This window comes from Sceloporus occidentalis, unplaced genomic scaffold (assembly GCF_023333645.1).
Source record: "Sceloporus occidentalis isolate IW3139 unplaced genomic scaffold, rSceOcc1.0.p SCAF_1, whole genome shotgun sequence".
Classification (NCBI taxonomy): Eukaryota; Metazoa; Chordata; class Lepidosauria; order Squamata; family Phrynosomatidae; genus Sceloporus; species Sceloporus occidentalis.
In genome coordinates, this window is record NW_028316981.1 from 177,903,889 (window position 1) to 177,925,677 (window position 21,789).

The following is a 21,789-nucleotide window of genomic DNA, read 5'->3' on the forward strand; positions in this document are numbered from 1 at the left end:
CAATTTGAATTAAGATTAGATTTTGGGTGGGCAGTGAAAGCAGGAATCATGGCTTGGAGTGTGCACATGTGCATTTGTGAGGGGTGAGTAACATTTGGAAATGTCCAGAGAAGGGCAATCAAAATGGTGAAGGATCTGGAAACCATGCCTTATCAGGAAGGACTTAGGGAGCTGGGTATGTTTAGCCTGGAGAAGAGACAGTTAAGAGGTGATAGCCCTGTTTAAATATTTGAAGGGATGTCATATTGAGGATGGAGCAAACTTGTTTTCTGCTGCTCCAGAGGCTAGAATGCAGAACAATGAATGCAAGCTACAGGAAAAGAGATTCCAGCTCAACATTAGGAGGAACTTCCTGACAGTAAGGGTTGTTCAACAGTGGAACACACTCCTTCCTCGGAGTGTAGTGGAGTATGGTGGAGTCTCCATCCTTGGAGAGGCTGGATGGCCATCTGTCGGGGATGGTTTGAATGTGATTTCCTGCATGGCAGGGGGTGGGACTTGTGGTCTCTTCCAGCTCTATGATTCTATGAAGCCTTATCAGGGACGTAGCCAAGGGGGGGGTTCTTGGGGTCCGGACCCCCCCCTTCCATTAGAAAAATGAATGGTGCATGCTGCTGCGCCGCCACGCCCAAGTCCCATTATAATGGTGGCACTTAGTCTGGACCCCCCCTTCCTAAAATCCTAGCTACGTCCCTGGCCTTATGGATTTTGAGGGGAAAGACTGGCACTTGGAGCTCTTTAAGCAGTACAGAATTTCTACATCATGCAATAATGGAATTGGCAGCAAATTCAGAGGTGATCTAGACCAGGGCTGCTCAGGCCATCAGGGCTGGGGACAAGCAATTTTAAAAAAATAATGTGCCTGGGATGGTTACCATATTTGTGCTCATTGACTACCATTCTTTATTTCCTGGAAACTTTTCAGTGACTGGCAGCTGATAGCTAATGGCCCAGTACCAGTGTGTGGATCGCCACTTTTATTACCACTGATCTAGACCAAGGCATCATTGATGAAGAAAATCCATTACTACAGCATTCCAGATATTTCACCATTCTAGCCTCTGTGTAAAAACCTCTAATTAGATAAATTCCATTGTTTTTTGACGCAGTCATTTCTGCTCATACCAGCTTGGAAGTCTTATTTAAGGTTTAGTCTGAATCCTTGGGCAGCAGAAGTGATTGTGGTGTGTGTATGTAATTGAAAGTTTCTGGTTCTATTCTCTAGAGCAACAGTAAACCAGGAAACATTACATGATCTGTGTGCCAGATCATATTTTTTTTCTTCCCAGGTTGATGATGTGTAACTACTGATTACTGGTGACATCCATGAACAGCAAAACCAGAGTTCAGTTTGTGTCCAGTTCACAAATTATTGGTAGGGTGGTATAAGGAAGCCCTTATTGAAATCTGCAAGTCTCACCCCAGAATGAAATTGAAGGCTTTCACAGCTGGCATCCATAGGTTTTTTTTTTGTGAGTTTTTTCAGGCTATGTGGCCATGTTCTAGAAGAGTTTATTCCGGATGTTTCGCCAGCAGTTATGGCTGGCATCTTCAGAGGATGCTGGCATGGAAGAGAGTGGGGTATATATACTGTTGGTTGAAATAGACATCCTGGGGCCTTGCCATTCAACAACAATACACAGATTAATGTGTAAATCACCTCCTCTCAACCAACAATATATATACCCCGCTCTCTTCCATGCCAGCATTCTCTGAAGATGCCAGCCACAGCTGATGGCAAAACATCAGGAATAAACTCTTCTAGAACATGGCCTCATAGCCTGAAAAACCCATAAAGAACTATCTCACCCCAGATTTTAACCTTGGAGTTATCTAAAAATCTCCAGCTAAGCCTCTACCATCCACCATTTTAAAAAGGCAGTGTATTCTACCTGACTTTCCTATACTATCTCAAGGCCTCCAGCCAGCAGGAGGGAGGGACTGCGCTCTTTAAGTGTTAGTAAATGACAACAACAAAAAAGCTATCTGAGGGAAGAGGGAAGAAGTGAGGTGTTGTGAGAGTCAGGGGAGGCTGGGTTTGAACCACAGGAGGAAATATGGCATCAGGTCCTGTTTTGTATGTGTGTTGATGTGTGCATCCTTTGCATGTAACATTGTTTGCATGTTTTATTTCCCTTTCATGCACCTTCCCATTTTTTAATATTTATTTGTATTCTTTACTCTGAACTTGTGTCCCTTTTTAAATAGGCATCTCTTTGTTTCATTGTTAAATCCACAAATCACACCAACCTGTGGATCTCTGGTTCTTTGAGACTCCTTCCTTGTGCCCCTCACCCACACATGATGCTGCTTTACCTATTTTAATATCTCATCAACGGGAAATGTCACATGAGTTCCCTTCAGACTGAGCCTTAACTTCCTTTTTCTTTTGGGGGGAAAAACATCTCAACTACAGCTGATAAATGACAGGTAAGGAAAAACAGCCCATGAAGCCAGCTCCTTGATTTTTCTTACAATAACATTCCATTCTCCTTTTGTGTCGTGTCTTCTTAGAGTGTAAGCCTGAAGGCAGGGAACCGTCTAATTAAAAGATTTTATTTACAGTGCTGTGTAAATTTACAGCGCTATATAAATAAAGCTTAATAATAATATATTTTTGTTTTATGCCACAATGGATAGGGCTATTTTAAAATTATTTATTGCAGGTATTTATCTTTTCATGTGGCCTGGCTGGGGTCAATGTACATTCAGTTAATCCAGTAATACAAAATCATTTCTATTTTCTGATGAATTTGGAATGAACCTAATTTTATGATGCAGGTGTGGGGAACCTTTGGCTCTACAGAGGCTATTGAACAATTTTATTTACTGACTAACTGACTGACTGACTGATGGCATTGCTTTCTGACTCATTAAGACAATGCAGAATGGATAAAAAATTATTTAAAAATTTTAAACAAATAGTTAGCTCGATTCTCAGTATGACATCCTTTCAAATATTTAAACAGGGCTATCATATCACCTCTTAACCCTCTCTTCTCTAGATTAAACATATTCAGCTCCCTAAGTTACTCTTCATAGGCCATGGTTTCCAGACCCTTCACCATTTTGGTCACCCTCCTCTGGACACACTCCAGATTGTCAGCATTCTTTTTGAATTGTGGTGCCCAGAACTGGATGCAGATTTCCAGGTGAGGCTTGACCAAAAAGAAGAATAACATTGCACTATTACTTCTCTTGATCTAGACACTAAATGATCTAGACACATCTGGCTTTTTAGCTGCTGCATCACACTGTTGACTCATGTTCAACTTGTGGTCTACCAGGACTCCTAGATTCCTTTCATGCATGCAGTTGATACAAAGAGTTCCAGTCAGTGTGACCTATAAAACTCATACGGTCTGACAGATCATATCTCCATGTATGAGCTAGCCAGAACATTAAGATCACCAAAACAGGGCCTTCTCCCAATCCCATGCCCATCTCAGTGCCTGCCTCCATACCGTCCAACATTTCACAGGTGAAAACTGGGACACATATAACCAGGCAGCATCAAAGTATGATTAGGGTTGCCATAACCCGGCGGCCCCCGTGACAATCATGCTTTTGGGGGGCCCCTCCTGGTCCCGGTCCGGTTTGGGCCCCCACCCGTGCCTTGTTCCCGGTTTGGGGGCCCGCTCCGGCCATTGCCGCTGCCGCTAATGTAGCTGCTGCGGCGCCAACCCACCTCCTCCTCCGGCTCCGCCTTCCTCCTCCTCGGCAGCAGAAGCACCGCTGCCACCGCGCCTCCAGTGTGAGGGCTTGCGCGCCTCGGCGCGCACCGCCCAGGCCTCAGCAGGGGCCAGTGGCAGCGCGCACGCCTGCCCCACTTCCCTCCACGCACGTGCGCGCCTGCCCCACTTCCCTCCACGCACGTGCGCGCCTGCCCCGCTTCCCTCCACGCATGTGCGCGCCTGCCCCGCTTCCCTCTACGCACGTGCGCGCCTGCCCCGCTTCCCTCCACGCACGTGCGCGCCTGCCCCGCTTCCCTCCACACACGTGCGTGCCTGCCCCAATTCCCTCCACGCACGTGCGTGCCTGCCCCGCTTCCCTCCACGCACGTGCGCACCTGCCCCGCTTCCCTCCACGCACGTGCGCGCCTGCCCCGCTTCCCTCCACGCACGTGCGCGCCTGCCCCGCTTCCCTCCGTGCGCGCGCGCCAGCCATCATAAGGAGAAGAAGGGAGGGGAGGAGGAGGAGGAGGAAGGAGCCAGAGGAAGGGTGCCTGAAGGCCAGGGCAGAATTGGGCCAGAGGAGGAGGAGGAGGAAAGCTGAGTCAGTGGCCATTAGGTCTGCCTTGGTATTTTGGTTTTTTTTAATTATATTTAAAAATATAAAATACTTATTTTATTTAATTTTTTTTAATTTTTATTATTGCTTGTTTTTTATTTTATTACATTAATTTTTATTATCAAATATATACATCCCTGCCTTGTTTTTTATTTATTTTTTCATTATTTTTTATTATTAAATATATGCAAGTGCATTTTCTGTGTATTTATGGTGCTTTGAATGCTAACAAGTCTGCCTTTCTTGGCCAATTATAGTGATGATGATGATGATGATGATGATGATGATGATGATGATGATGATGATGATGGTGATATTGATATCAACAAGCCTCTGAAGCACGGCCAATGTAACTTGCTGTGATTTTTACAAACTCATGCGCAGTGAAGAAAAACCACAGTCGCTTGCCCAAGTACACACTTCTGAGAAGTAAAGTTGAACCCGAGGGCAAGTACATTTCTGCCATCTGTCTAGGAATAATGCCAAAATGTCCTCCATTTTGATCATGCCTAAAAACATGCATTTATATTAACATTTTTTTAAAAAAAACTCAATTTTTGCGCGTCCTCCATTTTTACAAAAATGTGTCCTACATTTGAAAATGTTGCCCTACATTTGTCCTACATTTGTCCCGGTTTGGAGGTCCTCACTTATGGCAACCCTAAGTATGATCAAGATGGCAAAAGTTATTAATGAAGAGAAACACACAGCCTAGGAGAGGACACAGCAGTTTGCTTTGGCCTGGGCTTCCTGGGAAGAGCAATATTCTGCCTCTCCTCTCTTCTTCCCTGCTGAGTTGAGTGCAAATTACTTTTGCACTTTGAACTTAATTTCAATTTCCAACAGTTCATTTGGGGTCAGTGGCAGAAGTTGATCAATCCAGAAGGTCTGAAGGGTTTGAGAGCTGCAACCTTGTGTGTGTGCGTGTTGTGAGTGTGTCCAGCCCCCAGGCCACACTCTGTTCGTTTCCTTCCAAAAATAGATAACCTCCTCGAGGCAAAGACCTGTCAGTTCTGTGCTTATTAAATTCTGCGAAGTTTAATGTATGTTGATCCCCATGTAAATCATTTTAAACACCCACCTGCTATACTGAACTTTATTTCCCTGTCAAGAGCTTTCAGTCTATGTATTTATTATACTGATTGACAGATTTGGGGGTGACTTTTAAAATTGCATTTGTGCGGTTATTTGCAATGCAATGGTCTTGTGTATTCGTGTTGTTGTTTGTTGTTATTGTTTGCCTTCAAGTTGTTTCCAACTTATGGCAACCCTAAGATGAACCTATCACGGGATTTTCTTGGCAAGATTTGTTCAGAGGTGGTTGTCTTTGCCTTCCTCTGAGGCTGAGAGAGTGTGACTTGTCCAAGGTCACCCAGTGGGTTTCCACTGCTGAGCAGGGAATCGAATCCTGGCCTCTAGAGTCCTAGTGCAACACTCAAACCACTATACTACGCTGTTTCTTTTTATTCTCTTTACTTCTCCATTAAATTGGGACCCATCATTTCAATTTTACTATCTAGTTGTTGCTGTGAATTTATTTTTATAGACAGGCAAAAGAAAAAATACTGAAAATAAAGTGAAAATGCAGTCCTGTACTTGTATATTCAGAAGTAAAATTCCGTTGCATTTGGTGGGGCTTACTCCTAGGTAAATGGATATAGAACCAACCTTTTAAAAACATATATAGAATTTCTTATCTGGAATAATCATAAGACTGAGAACTCTACAGAGAAGTTTCTTACAGTTAAGCAGTGTTTCATACTGGGTTGTTTTATTTTAATTTTTATTTTTGTAAGCAGGTAAACAATACAGTGGAGTACAAATGGCTTATCTGTGACCTACAGGAGTGCTGCTCCTATTCCAACCTCCATGGAAAAATAAGGTAACTGAAATTTATTTATGGACAGGACCAGAAAGAGGGCCTAAATATCCTATAGGCACCAGATCCTGTCTGAGCTTGGAAGCTAAGCAGGAGCAGTCCTGGTTAGTACTTGGATGGAAGACTACCAACTAATACTAGGTGCTGTAGGTTTTAGTCCAGATTTTGTTAACTGCAACTCCTAGCAGCCCTAGCTGGCACAGCCAATGTTGGGGAAGGTTGGGAATTGCCTTCCAGTCGCTTCTGAAATGGTGCCCTGTTGCCTTTCTGCTTTAGGCCTTTGTGTAATAATAAAGCAATTTGTACCTCTGAGCATGTGCAGAGTGCCTTTCCCTCACCTTTGGGTAACTATGAACAGCTCACATATACCCGGAATGAGAGGTGCAGTTTTTTTTCAAACTGCCAACACGGCAAGACATGCTAATATAGGGAAGTGCTAAGTTAAAAATATTTCTCCATCTAATATTGACTCTCCTCTGACTGTCAGCAGTTCTCTGGGTACTCAGGAAAGTCTTTATTTCCACCAGTGTCAAGGGCAGGAGGTGTGTATCCCTCCAGGTGTTGTTGAGCTGCAGCTCCCATCAGCAATAGTCAGCTTAAGCAATGGGGATGGCTTCTGTTGCGCTTCAACAATACTTGGAAGGGCCAGTGTTGCCCATCCCTGTGCTGTGTGACCTTTTAAATCCAAAATGCCAGGGACTGAACCCAGAGGTTTTAGCTGTCCCCTTTCCTTCAGCTCTTTCTTGCTTTGCTTAAATGCCCTGAACTGATTACACAACAATCAATGTACTGGGGACACCTTGGGGACCAAGCTTTTGGCTGCTGCAGTGTCATCCTGACATGCCAGACAGATAGAATTATAGAATCTTAGAGTTGGAAGGGTCATCTAGTCAAACCTCGTGCCATGCAGGAATAAAGTACTGTACTATACATTGTGCAAAGACCAACATTATGTAAAGACCTCCAAAGATGGAGACTCCACCACCCTCCAAGGCAATCTGTTCCACTAGTGAACAACTCTTACAGTAAAAAAGTTCTTCCTAATGTTTAAATGGGACCTCTCTTCGTGAAATTTTATTCCATGGGTTTGCATTCCAGTCTCTGGAGCAGCAGAAAACAAGCTAGCTCCATCTTCTACATGACAGTTTATCACACAGGGGAGAAAGCGTCATGCTCCCTTTTTCCCCCTGTTACCATTGTGAAATTGAGGAGAAGATGATCACATGACGTCAAAATGATCACATTGTCAACAAGTTATCAAAGTGTCATGTTCCTGTCTGATTATATTAATGATTTAAATAGTTAATAACATCTCAAAAGCGCAAACAAAACGTTATCAGCATAGGTGTGTACTTACAAAGCACTTCAATTCTGCAATTGTGCAATTGCGCTTTCATTCTTGGCTTGCTATTCAGTGCTGCCTCTCTCTCTCCCTCCTCATCCACCCTTCCAGACAATTCACCATTAGTGTGAGGACACATACCAATAACTACAAAGTATCAATATCCATCTCCAAAATAATTCCAAAAATATCCTCCGTCCCTCAACAACACTGTCTAAGGACTTGGATACCGGAAATCTGCAATAGAAGTAAACCGGAAGTGCGAAATCACAGCTATGATGCGGCGGGGGGGGGGGGGATGCAATGATTCACTAAGGTTTTTTCTGCAAAAATGGAATCATAACACATCAGGTATGTACACTAAAAACGGGAGCATGACGCTTTCTTCCCCCTGTGATAAATTCCATAGCTTCAGATATTTAAAGATAGCTATTGGGTCATCTCTCAGTCTTTTCTTTTCCAAGAGGTGACATGATAGAAAAAGAGACGTTGTTTTTAAATTCTTGGAGAAGCATCTTTATCAATTGGCTCTTGCCATAAGTTTCTTTCTGCGCGTTTATTGCTCTTCCTCTAATACAGATCAATGAGGCCAGTCTCCAAGAGGACAAGCGGTATTGTAATTGCTATTTGTGCAGCAGCACTGTACAGAAATGGGATGGATTATACAACAGCTCGGGGCCATTATCCCAAACTGTGGTGGAAATTCCTTGTTGAAATAAAAAGCTATAGAAAGATGGAGTCACCTTTGTCAGCCAGAGAGATGGTTTTTGAAATAAAGGCTTGGAGTTTAGAAAAACTAGAGCAAAGGAATAAGGAGTGCATCTTGACCTGGATGGAAGCTGGCACCAGTAAAAAGACATAACATAAACTACTGAGATAAGGACACATAGTTGACATTCAGAAGCAAGGTTAGGAGGAAGGCTACAGGAGGGGGTAAGGAGTGATGATGCAGTTTTAATGTATGCATGTATTTCTGTTCTGATTGTAAGAATTCTGTATGTTTAAATTGTAATTAGCCAATCAGGTATATTGAAGAAGCTTCTTTGTCTTCAATAATATAAAAAGAGCCATTTTGTCTTGTTCGGGGCCTCAGCTTTTGGAACTTGAATTCCACTGAGTTCAATGTTTTCCTTTGTCGACAACTGGAAATAAACTTATGGATTTTCAATTACTAGATCCTCTTGCCAATTCTTTTGCTCTGTCAGTCCTAGATCTTTAAGTTTCCTGAAATTTCTGTTACAAAACGACAGCAACAATGAGAGTTAGCAGCCTCACGTGGTCAGACATGTGAAGTGGCAACTTGCTCCAGCTTGTAGAGAGTATCACACAGCCAGCCTAGTAATCAGGGTTCACTTTCTATGCCTGAGTGGGCAGTGAAGCATAATGACTGTAAAAGGTGATGGGACAGTTACTTGTAGTTAGAAGAAAATTGGATGTTCCACATTGGATGCGAGGCTGGGGTGGGAAGCTGTAGTGTAGAAAAATTATATCTGGACTGTTCTGTTGGGTGCCCTCAAATCATTTCTTATAGTGACCCCGAGGTGAACCTATCTTGGTAACATTCAGGGGGATTTGCTATTGTCTTCTTCTGAGGCTGAGAGAGTGTGACTTGCCCAAGGTCACCCAGTGGATTTCCATGGCCAAGCTGTGATTTGAACCACGGCCTCCTGGAGTCTTAGGCAAGCATTCAAACTACTACACTGCCCTGGATCTCTATAAATCTGGACTACAACTCTCATAATTGCTGACTGGGTGGCCATGGGAGATTCTAGGAGCTGAATTTCAAAAATTAACTTTCTCAGCCTTTATGCGGAGGTTCAGTGGTAGGCTTGTTCCCTCCTGTTCCCAAGGTCTATGACCATATCTAGTTGTTGGGCTTATAAACCAGGATGTGAAATTGCAGGGTGTGCGTGTGTGATCATACTGACTGGGATTACTGGGAGTTGAAGTCCAAAACATCTGGAGGACCAAAGATTAAAAACCACTATTTTATAGATATTTTTATACCATCCTTCAGTTAAAATGCAGCTTATTTTTCCCCAAAGGTGAGACAGATTCCATAAAGCAAAACACAAAGGCCTAAATTCTATTGTTAGTGTCTGTTAAAGCATTCCACTATCATATCAATGGAACTTACATAAGTGTTGAACTGTCCAACTGTATTTGACTCAGTCATTAGATTTGCGGTGGAGCGGAGATAGCGTGTCACTCCAGTTGTTGTTGGCCTGCAGCACCCAGTATTCCTCACTGTTGGCTGTGCTGACTAGAGGACTGCTGGGAATTCCAGTCAAACAAGCATGTAGAGAGCCACATGATTCCCACCTTTAATTTAATTCTACAGCATGCACATATTGCAAATCAGAGCAATCATAACAGTTACAAAAACTAAAATACCTGACAAAAGCAGCCAGAACAGGGTTATAATTATGTCTTAAATAAAGGCCAAGGAAAATAGAAAGCTTTTTGCCTGGAGCTAGTAGGAGAGCAAAGCAGGTTGCAGACAAACATCCCTGATAGTCACAGGCAGGCCTCATTTCAAACACTGAAGGCACTTGTAGAAGCAGGTAGGGCCCTTCTGTGAGCCACCATGAGCCCTGGGGCTCAGGCAACATGATTGGAGGAGAAATGGATTGCACATTACAAACCCCTGCCTGAAGCAGCCACCAGTGCAATCGTATAACTGGATCTGTATCTTTGGGTACTGCAGCTGATGTTGCCTGTGCTAGATACAAATGGAGTTAAGTGACCCATCAAGTGTCTGGCCCTAAGCTGCGAAGGGCCATTGACACTAGTGTTTTTGTGCCGAATAGATCTGGGGAGATTCGATGATGCAATAGCGAATCAAAGTTCCCACTATGTTTACTCCAATCGAACCTCTCGTGCCAATTTAACCCTGATGAAGTTCACATTACCATTTGTAACATTTTAAATGGAGACGCCATTTCGATCGGTCTAATTTTTTTTTTAAAAAACTGTCAATCAAATGATGCGCATCTACATCACACTATTTGGCCAACCCCCCCCCCCCCTCGGAGGATGGCAATGGCAAGTCCTCAGAACAGCCCTTAGCAAGAAACCCTGGGAAAGGTTAGCCTTGGGGGAAGTCACACACTCTCAGCCATATAATATAATCTCTCAACAATATAATATGTGTGTAAGAGCTTTAGTTTGCACCAGCTTGAGAGCAGGGTCTGTTGTGGTTTTATTTCTTGGGAAATAATCCATATTCCCAGGGTAACTCCATCCCTGGCTTTAGTGAGCTCTGGGAATCAGACATTGGTGCAGATAAGGGGACTAAATCATTGGCAGAAGAGAAAAAAAGCCAAGATGTGCTTTAAAGAGACCACTTTCCAAAGTGCAGGAAGTTTGAATCCAGTGCATTTCTGGAGCTGCTATTTTCACTTTCACAGGAGTGTGCCCAGAGGGAAAAACAATGAAGCAGGAAGAGTGCAAAGGGGTGGGCACGATCTGCCCCCTGCACATTAACCCTTACCTTTTGGATGCCATGAATGGGATTGGGAGCAAGTTCCCATTGGCGGCACCCTGTTATTGGGGATCTGGTTTTTTTTTAAATAAGCTTGCAGAGTCCCCAACATGTGGGGAAGGGTGGGACAATGTGGCCTTCAAGCACCTCTGTCCCCACTCCTGGCCCTAGCTAGACAGTTTATCCATAAGGTGACAAACTCTTCAGCTTTGAGGCAGATGATACACAGCATCCAGGCCAGGGATGGAAGGGCTCGAAAGAGTCATCAACTCAGCTGCCTAGCAGGGCATGGAAAAGCCACGTTGGCCTAGTCAGCTGGGAGCTAGCAATCTCAGGATCAGGTGACAAGCAGCCAAACCTGCATCTGCACTGCAGAAACAATACAGTTTGACAACATAAGTGTCATGGTTCAATGCTGTGAAATCCTGGGATTTGTAGTCTATTGTACTAAATATCACACAAAACTACAGAATTCCATAGCACTGAGCCATGGCAGTTAAAGTAATGTCAAACTGGATTATTTTTACAGTGCAGATAGAGTGATAGTTTTACACACCAGAAGAATCTGTATCAACAGGGTTATTGAGTATTAATAACTCATTGCTCATTGTTATAAGGGGAAGTCTTGTATACTGTAAAGGGCCATAAGGAGAGTCAGAGCCAGGCCAAGATACTTTGCTGTATGGAAATCAATCGGAATAAAATATGAATCATAGCTCAGCAGTGCAAATGGGACACAGGCCTCCATTCCACCTGAGGAAAGCAAAGCAGATATGGGTTTTGGGGTTTTTTTTAACCATAGTTGCACCTACAGCTTTCTTCTCCAACAACTTACTGCTGCTCCACTATATTTACTGCCAAAGAGCAGGTTACCTATTCCAAGTAAGACATACGATAGTGAGCATGGTGCAGAGACACACTGTGAATATGATGCCGAACGTAATGCAGATACCTGCCTGGTATAGTCTGTGCTAGCCAGGAATTCCTGGGTATCAAATATGTACACTCATGGTTTGTGAAGCACAGGTCTCCCCACACTGCACCTGCCTTTTCAAATAGAATGTTTTACTTTTCCCACACACAATTAATAAAAGATGTTCACATTCATGGGAGAAAGTAAAAATATACATTTGGGAGTGTGTGTGTGTGTGTGTGTAAATAATAGCCAGTCTTTCTGTTGGCAACTCACAACTATTTAAAACAAAGTACAATTTTAAAAAACTACTAGCAACAAAAGTTAAAAGAGAATTAAATTACACTTTTAGGTCTATGTATATAAATGGGGTGAAAGCAAAACCTGTTCACAACAGCTGATGATTACAGCTTAAATAGGCCCGGTGTACATACCACCAATAAGCAGCGTACCAGGGCCGATACTAGGGTTAGAGACCATGCGGCAACCGCACGGTCCCTAATCCTAGTATGTACATACGGCATAACAATGGTGGTGCCCTGTCTACACGGGCACCACCATTGTTACGTAAGCACTGCACAGCGTCTTCACATTGCCGTGTGGCGCTTATGTAACAAGTGCGCCAGTGGTGCACTTGTTACGCCGCCCCTGCGGTTTAAAAAGAACCTGCTTTTCTCAGGTTCTTTTTCCGCCAGAGGGAAGCCACACGGTTTGGTGGCTGCGGCTTCCCCTCAGAGGAAAAACAGGTGCCGGCAGGCCACCGTTTTTTGGCAGTCTGTACTGCACCATACTTCTTTATCTCCCTAACCCATTCCTGGATTTTATTCCTTAACAGGACTACAGCAAGCATAGGCAACCTACTTTATCTGTATCTATGTATCTCTCCCTCTGTGTTATCTATTATATGTATATATATATATATATATACACACACACACACACACACATCCTCCTGCCTTTCCGTCAAAAATGATACTGAAGGCAGTTAACAATGATATTTTTTTTGAAAAAATGTATGATTAGAAGATAAAAACACTTACTGTATAAAAAGAAATAATTAAAATGCAGCTCAAAGGCTGCTGACAAAATGACAACATGGAAGTGGACTTCGATAGCCAGAGATCAGCCTCTGACAAACGGCTTGCTTGCAAATATAGTGGGCCCTTGGTATCCGCTGGAGTTTGGTTCTAGGAGCCCCTGTGGATACCAAAATCCATGGCTACTCTAGTCCCATTAAATACAGTGACAGAGTAAAATGGGGGTCCCCTTGTATAAAATGGCAAAATCAAGATCTGCTCTTTGGAATTCATATATTTTAAAAATATTGTCAAACTGTGGATGCTTGAATCCATGGATTAAAAAATCCGTGGATATGGAGGGCTGACTGTATGTTCCTCCCTCAACATGCCTCTGAAGGTGACAGGCCAGGAAAAGGCTGCAAAACCCTTGCTGGGTTAGTAAGGTGAGGCTTGTATAGATCATCTTTCAAATGTTTTGAAATTTGAAATATGGACTAAAATATCTGGAGGGCATCAAGTTGCTGCGCAACCCTGCTGGAGTAAAGTTTGACTGAATGTGGAGGAGGCAACCCACAAGTACAGTTGGCATTCCATATCTCCTGATTTTTTATCCATGGATTCAAGCATCCATGGCGTCAAAATATTTTTTAAAAATATAACTTCAAAAAAGCAAACCTGGATTTTGCTATTTTATACAAGGGACACTGTTTTGGAACACCACTGTATTTAATGGGACTTGAGCATCCATGGATGTTGGTATCCAGAGGGGTGGGTCCTGTAACCAAACCCCAGTGGATACCAAGTACCCACTATATGTACTGAATTCATGATTCCTTCCTTCAATCCACATGTCTTTGAGCTGGAAATAAACATAAGAGCCCTGGTTATAGCATCTCTTAACCTGTAGGCACATCCATACCACAGTTGTGAACCAGTTTCAAACCTGTTTAGTTCTCTGGGCTCTCAGTCAAGAAGCCCTGTTTCTCTCTTGAAAATAAGCTGCTAGTTTCTATCCTAATCATAGAATGATAGAGTTGGAAGAGACCACAAGGGCTATCCAGTCCAATCCCCTGCCATGCAGGAACTCACAATTAATGCCATGCTTCCTTCCAAAGACTCTTTGTGGAAGGTTTGACATGGTAGTCAAGAAGAAAAAAATATCCTAAAGATGCCAGAACTAAGCAGGGACATCTCTGGTTAGTACTTGGCTTGGAGAAGAGGCTGCACTAGTGGCGTTTAACCACTGCACCATCAGGCCGGCTGGTGAGCTGCAGCTGGGTACTGCAGACCAGGCCAGGGACCTGCCAGGGCATCTATGGCAATGTACAGGTCTTTCTCCTCCTCAGGTGTGCAAGGTGGTAACTGCAGCACTAGGGAGCATGTTCAGTCCCCCCTACATGCATGCCAGTATAAGAGCAACAGTGCAACCCCAGTGGAGTGGCTACAGCAGTGATTCTCAAATGGTGGGGCAGGACCCCTTGAGGGCATGAGATTTGGAGGCCCTGAACAATCCCCCCCCTTCTTCTTTTCCCAGACTTTTTATATGTAAGATTTATGTGTGTGTTAAGTTAAATATTGAATTTATTTAAATAAATCTGTCCTATTTGAATGTTATTTCCTTATGAAATTTTAATATATAAGTAGACAAAATGTGCAAAAGAAAGTATGCACACTAAACAAAATATTTTTATACATGTATTATGTCGGCTGGGGAAGGTGACATCCACATGTAGATGTAAAGAGGGTCACAAGACTAAAAAGTCTGAGAATCACTGGGCTACAGGATAATGATGAGGAGGCACTGATGGCAATGACCCTGGGCCAAAGCCTTCATGGAAATGCCCCTGGCACCCAGAGGGATCAGCTGGGGGGGGGGGCTGATAGCGTTACTGCACTGGGGTCACACCAACCCTAGTGATGCCACTGGGCCAATTGCTTCTGAATAAATTCTGCCATAAAAACCCTGTGATAGCTTTACCTTAGGGTCACCATAAGTCAGAAATGACTTGAAGGCACACACCCTCCAGATGTTTTGGTTTACAACTCCTGGCCTCAACCATAGATGCATATTCTCCAACATGTCGCAAATGAAAACTGGGACACACGTGGCCAAGTCACATCAGAATGTGGTCAAGATGACAAAAGGTATTAATGAGGAAGAGCACACAAGCTAGGCAAGGGTGTAGTGGTTTGCTTTTGCTTGAGCCTGCCCTACTGGGAAGGACAGGACTCTACATTCTCTTCTTTTCTCCTTGTTGACGTTACTGAGCGAAAACTGAAAATCATCCCTGACAAATCTGGATAGCTTGTGGATATGTAGATGCCATGGCAAATAGTCAAGAATAACTGGAGTTGCCCTCAATTAAGTCAGCATTTTTATCCCCTATTGTGGATGGGGAAGAGTGAGGCCTAACCTAAGGTCACCTAGTATATTCATGGTGAAAGTGACATTTAAACTTCCTGATTCACTGCTCTGTGGCTTATATTTTTCCTCACAGTTGTATAAGATAGAATTCAGGAGGAAGTGTGATTCCTGCTGTATCCTTACCATAATGGAACCAACACAGGTTGTCTTGCTGGCTCTAAGGGCAAAGTAAGAACATCTCAGAAATTCCCCTCGCTACTGCTGCCATCCCTGGAGACTGTTTTATCCAGAGCCAAGCCAGCATCAAGAAAAGAAATATGACAGACCATAACACAGTTGCTAAGAGGTGGTAGAAGGCCTGTTTTTTGACTTCCTAGCAGCTGCAGTATGCTTTGTTGTTGCTGGGTGCCCTCAAGTCATTTCCAACTTATTGTGATCTTAAGGCAAACCCATCACAAGATTTTCTGGGGCTGAGAGTGTGTGACTTGCCCAAAGTCACCCAGTGGTTTTCCACGGCTGAGCAGAGAATTGGGCTCTAGTCATAGGACTAGAGTTATAGTCCTATGCTCAAACCACTGTGCCACACATGATCTCGCTTTTCTGTCTCTTGCACATAGATCCGAGAGCACTAACTGAGCAGCAGCAGAAGGGGTATAAAGGAAGGAAAAGCAAGATGGACCAAGTATAGCACGGGCTTCAGCACGCACACGTGCTTCAACCAGAGTCGTGGCATGCAGCAAAACATGAGCCAAAGCATTCTTAGGTACCAATTTTTTGGCACGTTTTTAAAGTGGGATGAATCTGTACAGGTACTGCCCAGGTGAGAGGGCACCGCCATTTCCTCCCTCCCCACCTATAATGGCTCCCAGGTCCATCCTAATGTGTAGCAAACAGAAAATTCAAGAAAAAAATTAATTTGTTCTCGGAGCAGAGATGCAGAAGCAGGAACCACTACACAGGTTGAATGTTTGCCTATTGTGTAGTTAGTACAAATGTGCAAGGTTTGGAACAAAGGCAGGAAGAATGCAAGTAACTTTGTTTCCAGCTCATGCATCCAGACTGATCAAAAAGTCCAAGATTTTCTGCTGCTGCTCAGCTAACGCTCTTGGATCTATGTGCAAGAGACAGAAATGTGCAAGAGACAGAAAAAGGAGATCCTGGGTGCTGCTACAAATGTTCTCTGATTGTACCAGGAGCTGACAGATAATATTCTGTCATAAATAAAATGCCTATGGACCTCCAAAATAAAATTGGGGGGAAAAAACAGGAACAAAATCTGGAGCTTTCTGGTCTTCTTTGGGCTCATCTGCACTGATTCAAAAGACCTGAAACTCCAAGGTTTGGTTCCTATTCTTTGTGGCTTTATTTTAAAGATCCATATACATTTTGCGTATCCCAGAATATTTTCTGTCAGTTCCTGGTACAATCAGAGACTTTTTATACCAGCTTCCCAGGTCGATTTATTTTAACCCAGTATAAAATAGGAAAGAACAAAAATGAAATCTGGGATGTTTCCGTCAGTCTGGATGTGTTCAGAACATCAGTCATGTCAGGAAGGAGCATCCCTGGTTGTGGCCAGCAGTGTTGGAAAACAGGTGTTGACTCTGAGCCACCCTCAGGTTCTGCCCCATGGGACTCACCTGGAATTCTTCAGCCAGATGCCCCTTCTCTTGTCCTGCTTTTGCCTCCACTTGGACCAGGAAGCCCTTCAGGTTCTCTGCACAGCGACTCATCTCTCCGCTCACAAGAAGGCAAGAGAATGAGAGCAAGACCCAGTGCAGAGTTGGGACCGAAAGCAATGAAATGCTAAGAGGAAGTTCAGGTCCCCTTTGCACCACGCCTCTCTCCCTGATGCAGTTGGTGGGATGGGCCCAGACCTGTCTGGCACTTTGCCCTTTCTTGGGAAAGGGAATGTGGCTTTGCTGCACACAGTGATCTCAGGGTGTGAACTCAGGGCAGGAGAGAAAGAGGGAGGAAAGTAAAGGCCCACCACCAGAAACCAGCTCTGCTTTCTTTCATCTCTCTCTCTCTTTCTCGCTCTTTCTCTCAATTTCTTAAACTGGGGATTAATATCCTGCATCATCCAAGATTTTTGTAAGAGTGCCTAAGGGATGGGCAGTTGCAGCCCAGTGGCTGAGCCTCATGTGTGATGTTTGGAATGTCAGGCGGTGAGATGTAGTGTGGGAGAGCATTGAGAGTCTTGTGGGCCTTTTGATCTCACTGTAAGCTGCCATGAGTTCATCCTATCCAATCCTGTGAGTTATAGTTTGGTGTGAGGCACTAGAGGAATTATCTAGCAGAGAATCTTAAAGGTACAGCTGCACTGTAGAAATAATGCAGTTTGACATGACTTTAAATGCATCATAGCACCATGCTATGGAACCCTGGGGTTTGGTAGTTTTGCAAGGTTTTTAGCTTTCTCTGCCAAAGAGTACTTCACAAAAACTGCAAATCCCAGGATTTTGTAGTATGGACCCATGGTGACTAAAGTGTGTCAAATTGCATTATTTCTACAATGCATATGCACCCTGACTGTCCATTCCTCAACTGCAGATCCCAAGATTCCATTGGGTGCACCCATGGTGGTTAAAGTGGTATTAAAGTGCTATAATTGTGTTGTGTGAAAGCGTTCATAGGCTGGGACTGAGTCATGAAATTCATTGGGGGACTTTGGGGTGGTCACACACCCTCTTAGTCTGAGCTACCTTGCAGGATTGTTGGTACAGGAGGGAGGAGAAGGACTCATTGTGCAACTTTGGCATAAAAGAGGAAAGTGTAAGTATAATCCTTACTTGACTTATAAAGGCTTATTGTTATGTGTATTCAAGTCGTTTCTTATCAAGGTTCCCCCTCCCCCCCCCCTCTGAAGAGAGGGGATTTGCCTTTGCCATCCTCTGAGACTGAGATTGTGACTTAGAATCACAGAATCATAGTCAGAAGAGATCTCAAGGGCCGTCCAGCCCAACCCAGTGTTATGTAGAAAGACACAATCAAAGCACCCTTTGATTTTTTATTTGAATATCATGCTGTGAACAACTGCAGTTGATGTGTCCTGCTTAATGGTGTCATCACTCCCTGTCCCTTTAGACGGCACCAGGCACCATCCCTAGCTCTCAGGTTTCGGTTGTCACATCTTAGAGCCTAGGGCACTCCTGATATGACAACCTTGGTCTGAAGCAGCTGCCCAAGTTACTCGTGTCTACCGTGTGTTGCAACCACAGAGTGGGCGCTGACTGCTTTGCCACATTTAGATCTTTTCCCCATTTTAATCTTCTTCATTTGTTTGCTATCCCTCCCTCTGCTCCTGGGCTGAGGAGTGGTTCTGGTCATCACTCCACTAGTGTACCAGCATCTTACCTCCAAACCCACAAGAATAAATAATAAAGATAGCAAACTGTTGGCCTGCTTCATGCTTTGTCTTACACTACTTATCAGCCCCACCCCGCATAGTCAGGGATTGTGGGAGCTGTAGTCCAAAACATCTGGAAAGTTGTAAATTTCCCATCCCTAAAATATAGGACTGCTTACCATGGCCAGAATCCTGTTGGAGAGTTATGAATGCATGGCCAATTTAGTTATGTGACAATTCAGTGAATTCTGGTGTGAACTCCCTCCTCCAAATCCCCATTTTGAGACGCAGCTTCTATGATCTATAAGGGTTTGTTCCGTGATTCAAAAAACAGCTAACTGATGATGCCATGTCCTCTTGTAACTGTAAGTCAGTAGTTCTCAAATAGTGGGGCGGGCCCCCCAGGGGGGGAGCAAGGCTCCATAAAGGGGGGCGCGACACTCTGTTATGCAGAGGTGTACTTATAACAATTTTATAGACAAATGATACTATTTACAGTCGCGCAGGGGGCGCGAAATGTTTTCTTCTTCCTAGGGGGGGCATGACAGAAAATAATTGAGAAGCACTGCTGTAAGTGATCTCCAGTGTGACAGGTAGAAGGGGGTCCTTGTCAATTCTGCACGAGGTCAACTGCTTGTTGAGTAACAGGAGAACAGAACCCCTGATCCCACTAAGGGGAGGGGGAGTTGGTGGACTTTCACAGTTGCCAAGAAAACCCTATTGGTCACCATAAGTCAAAAGTGACTTGGAGGTATGCAGCAAATGTGTCACTGAAAATAGGGTGTACATAGGGATCATGCGTATCAAACAGCTATAAACGTATAACTGGAAGTTACTCATTCTTAAGTCCCCAACAGGATTTTGGCCTTTTTAAATCTTACTGTTCAAAATCTAATTTTGGACATACATACAGGAATTCTTTCCTTTCTTTTTAAGCAGTGAATTTTCGCATTCTCTTTCATGCATGTCCATGATCCTCAATTATGATTTTTTAAAAATGTATTGTTCCAGAATCTTGAGTTGAAGGAGGACCTAAAGAAAGATGTAAGATGTTGCCAGGTTCTGGGATCTTTGATTTTGGTTTTGCTCAAAAGAAAATGAAAATAAATGGCTGAAGAAAATGGCCAGGTATCAGTAACAAAAGGAGAGGTGGGTGAGTGACACAAATTGAATATGGTTTACTTGACTGGAATGATCCATCCTGAAAATTAGGAGAAGCCAGAATAATTTTAGTGGACTGTTATGCCTAGTATGTTGCAGCTGTCATAGTCACCAAACATGTTGATTAGGGGTTTTTAGGACTTGTACAGTATTCCACAAAAATATGTTTTTCAAGGCAGTATCCACACTGCAGAATTAAAGCAGTTTGACACCACTTTAACTGCCATGACACTATCCTACATAATCCTGGAATTTGGAGTTGGGTAAGGCATGGGAGCTCTCTGACAGATCAAGCTGAATACCTCATCAAACTACAAATCCCAGGATTCCACAGGATGGCTCCATGACAGTTAAAGTGGTGTCAGACTGCTTTATTTCTGCAGTGTGGATACACCCTAAAAGAGAACTTGAAATGTTCAGGAAGAGGAATGCAAATTATTGCATGAAAGAACCACAAGTGCTGAACTGAAACAGTTCTCATGTTCACACACAGAGGATATACCTCCATCTTGCACAATTTTCCACATGAGATTGCACTAAGAACTCTTTTCTCATTGAACCACATTAACCTGCTGAAAAGAACCTCAAGTACAAAAAATCACCAATGCAGGATTTTCAGTCTGTCTTGGACTATATTAATTCACTTTTTCACTCTGAAACATCATGCCCTGCCTTGTCCGAACTCTTATCTTTGAATGAGTGAAGATAACTGGTGGAGGGGATTCTGGGAGGTATAGTTCAATAGATAGATTTTCTGAGGTCTGAGAGCAACTCTAGTCTCAGCACTACTGCCAGGGACATAGCCACTGAGGGAGGGCTTTAATCAGGCTGGAACCTGAGGAATCCTGGTGAGAACCACAGCATTCATACTGGATGGGTGAGGATGCTAGGAGATTAAGTATCTATCTATAATTAGGCTCTAGGAGTGAGTGTACTATTGCTAACAATCATTGGCGTAACTTAACTTGCTTCAAAACTGAGGTATGAGCAGGTGGTTCATGCCTATTTTTTTACCCTCATAACCCAGAAAATAGGAGGAAGGAATATCAACAATCTAAGAAATGCAGACGACACCATATTACTAGCAGAAAACATCACAGACCTAGAGCAACTACTAAGGAAGAAAGTGCAAAGGCAGGTTTACTGTTGGACATTAAGAAAACACAGGTAATGACCATGGAGAACCTACACAAATTCAACCTGGACAATGAAGAAATAGAAATAGTAAAAGAGTTCTCATACCTGGGATCAAACATTGATCAGAATGGGGACTGTAGTCAAGAAATCAGAAAAAGGCTAAGAATAGGGAGGGCAGCTATGAAAGAATTAGAGAATAATAATAATAATAATAATAATAATAATTTATTTTTATACCACTTTTCCGCGATGATCAAAGCGGTGTACAAAAATGCAATAAAAACAACAATACAGAATAAAAAATTCAATAAAAACATAGCAATAACATTATATTAAAACATTACATTAAACAAATAAAACCAATTACCCCAAATCAAAGCCAGCTGAATTGTTAATCCATGATGCCAGTACATATAGGGGGAAGCCACATAGTATCAAGGGACATGGGGGAAAGCCTGGTGGAAAAAAAAGGTTTTAAGCTTCTTTTTGAACAAATCCAGGGAAGTGATGGAACGGAGCTCATCGGGAAGAGTGTTCCAAATTTTAAGGGCCGAGATGGAGAAGGCCCTTTGCGAGATTAATGCATATCTCGCGGTTGGAACCCTCAACAAGTTCTTCCTGGCTGACCTGAGTGTGCGGGGCGGATTATATGGGGAGAGGCGGTCCTCCAAGTAGCCTGGGCCCAAGAAGATCCTAAAGAGCATGAAAGTGAAAATCGTGCAAGTCATTGTATTTCCCATTACCATGTATGGATGTGAGAGCTGGACTGTTAAGGAAAAAAATAGGAAGAAAATTAATTCGTTTAACATGTGGTGCTGGAGAAGAGTGCTAAGGATACCGTGGACAGACA

The 21,789-nt window shown here is 43.3% G+C and overlaps 1 protein-coding gene across 1 annotated transcript in view; it reads right to left on the bottom strand.

The window, feature by feature from the left end:
* LOC149322838 (tyrosine-protein phosphatase non-receptor type 18-like) overlaps positions 1 to 17,025 on the bottom strand; it is a 57,280-nt gene extending 40,255 nt beyond the window's left edge. The window contains exon 1 of the mRNA XM_089483718.1: positions 16,933 to 17,025. Within this exon, the coding sequence (XP_089339844.1) occupies positions 16,933 to 17,025 (93 nt within the window). The remainder of the gene's footprint in view (positions 1 to 16,932) is intronic.
* Positions 17,026 to 21,789: the final 4,764 nt, after the last annotated feature.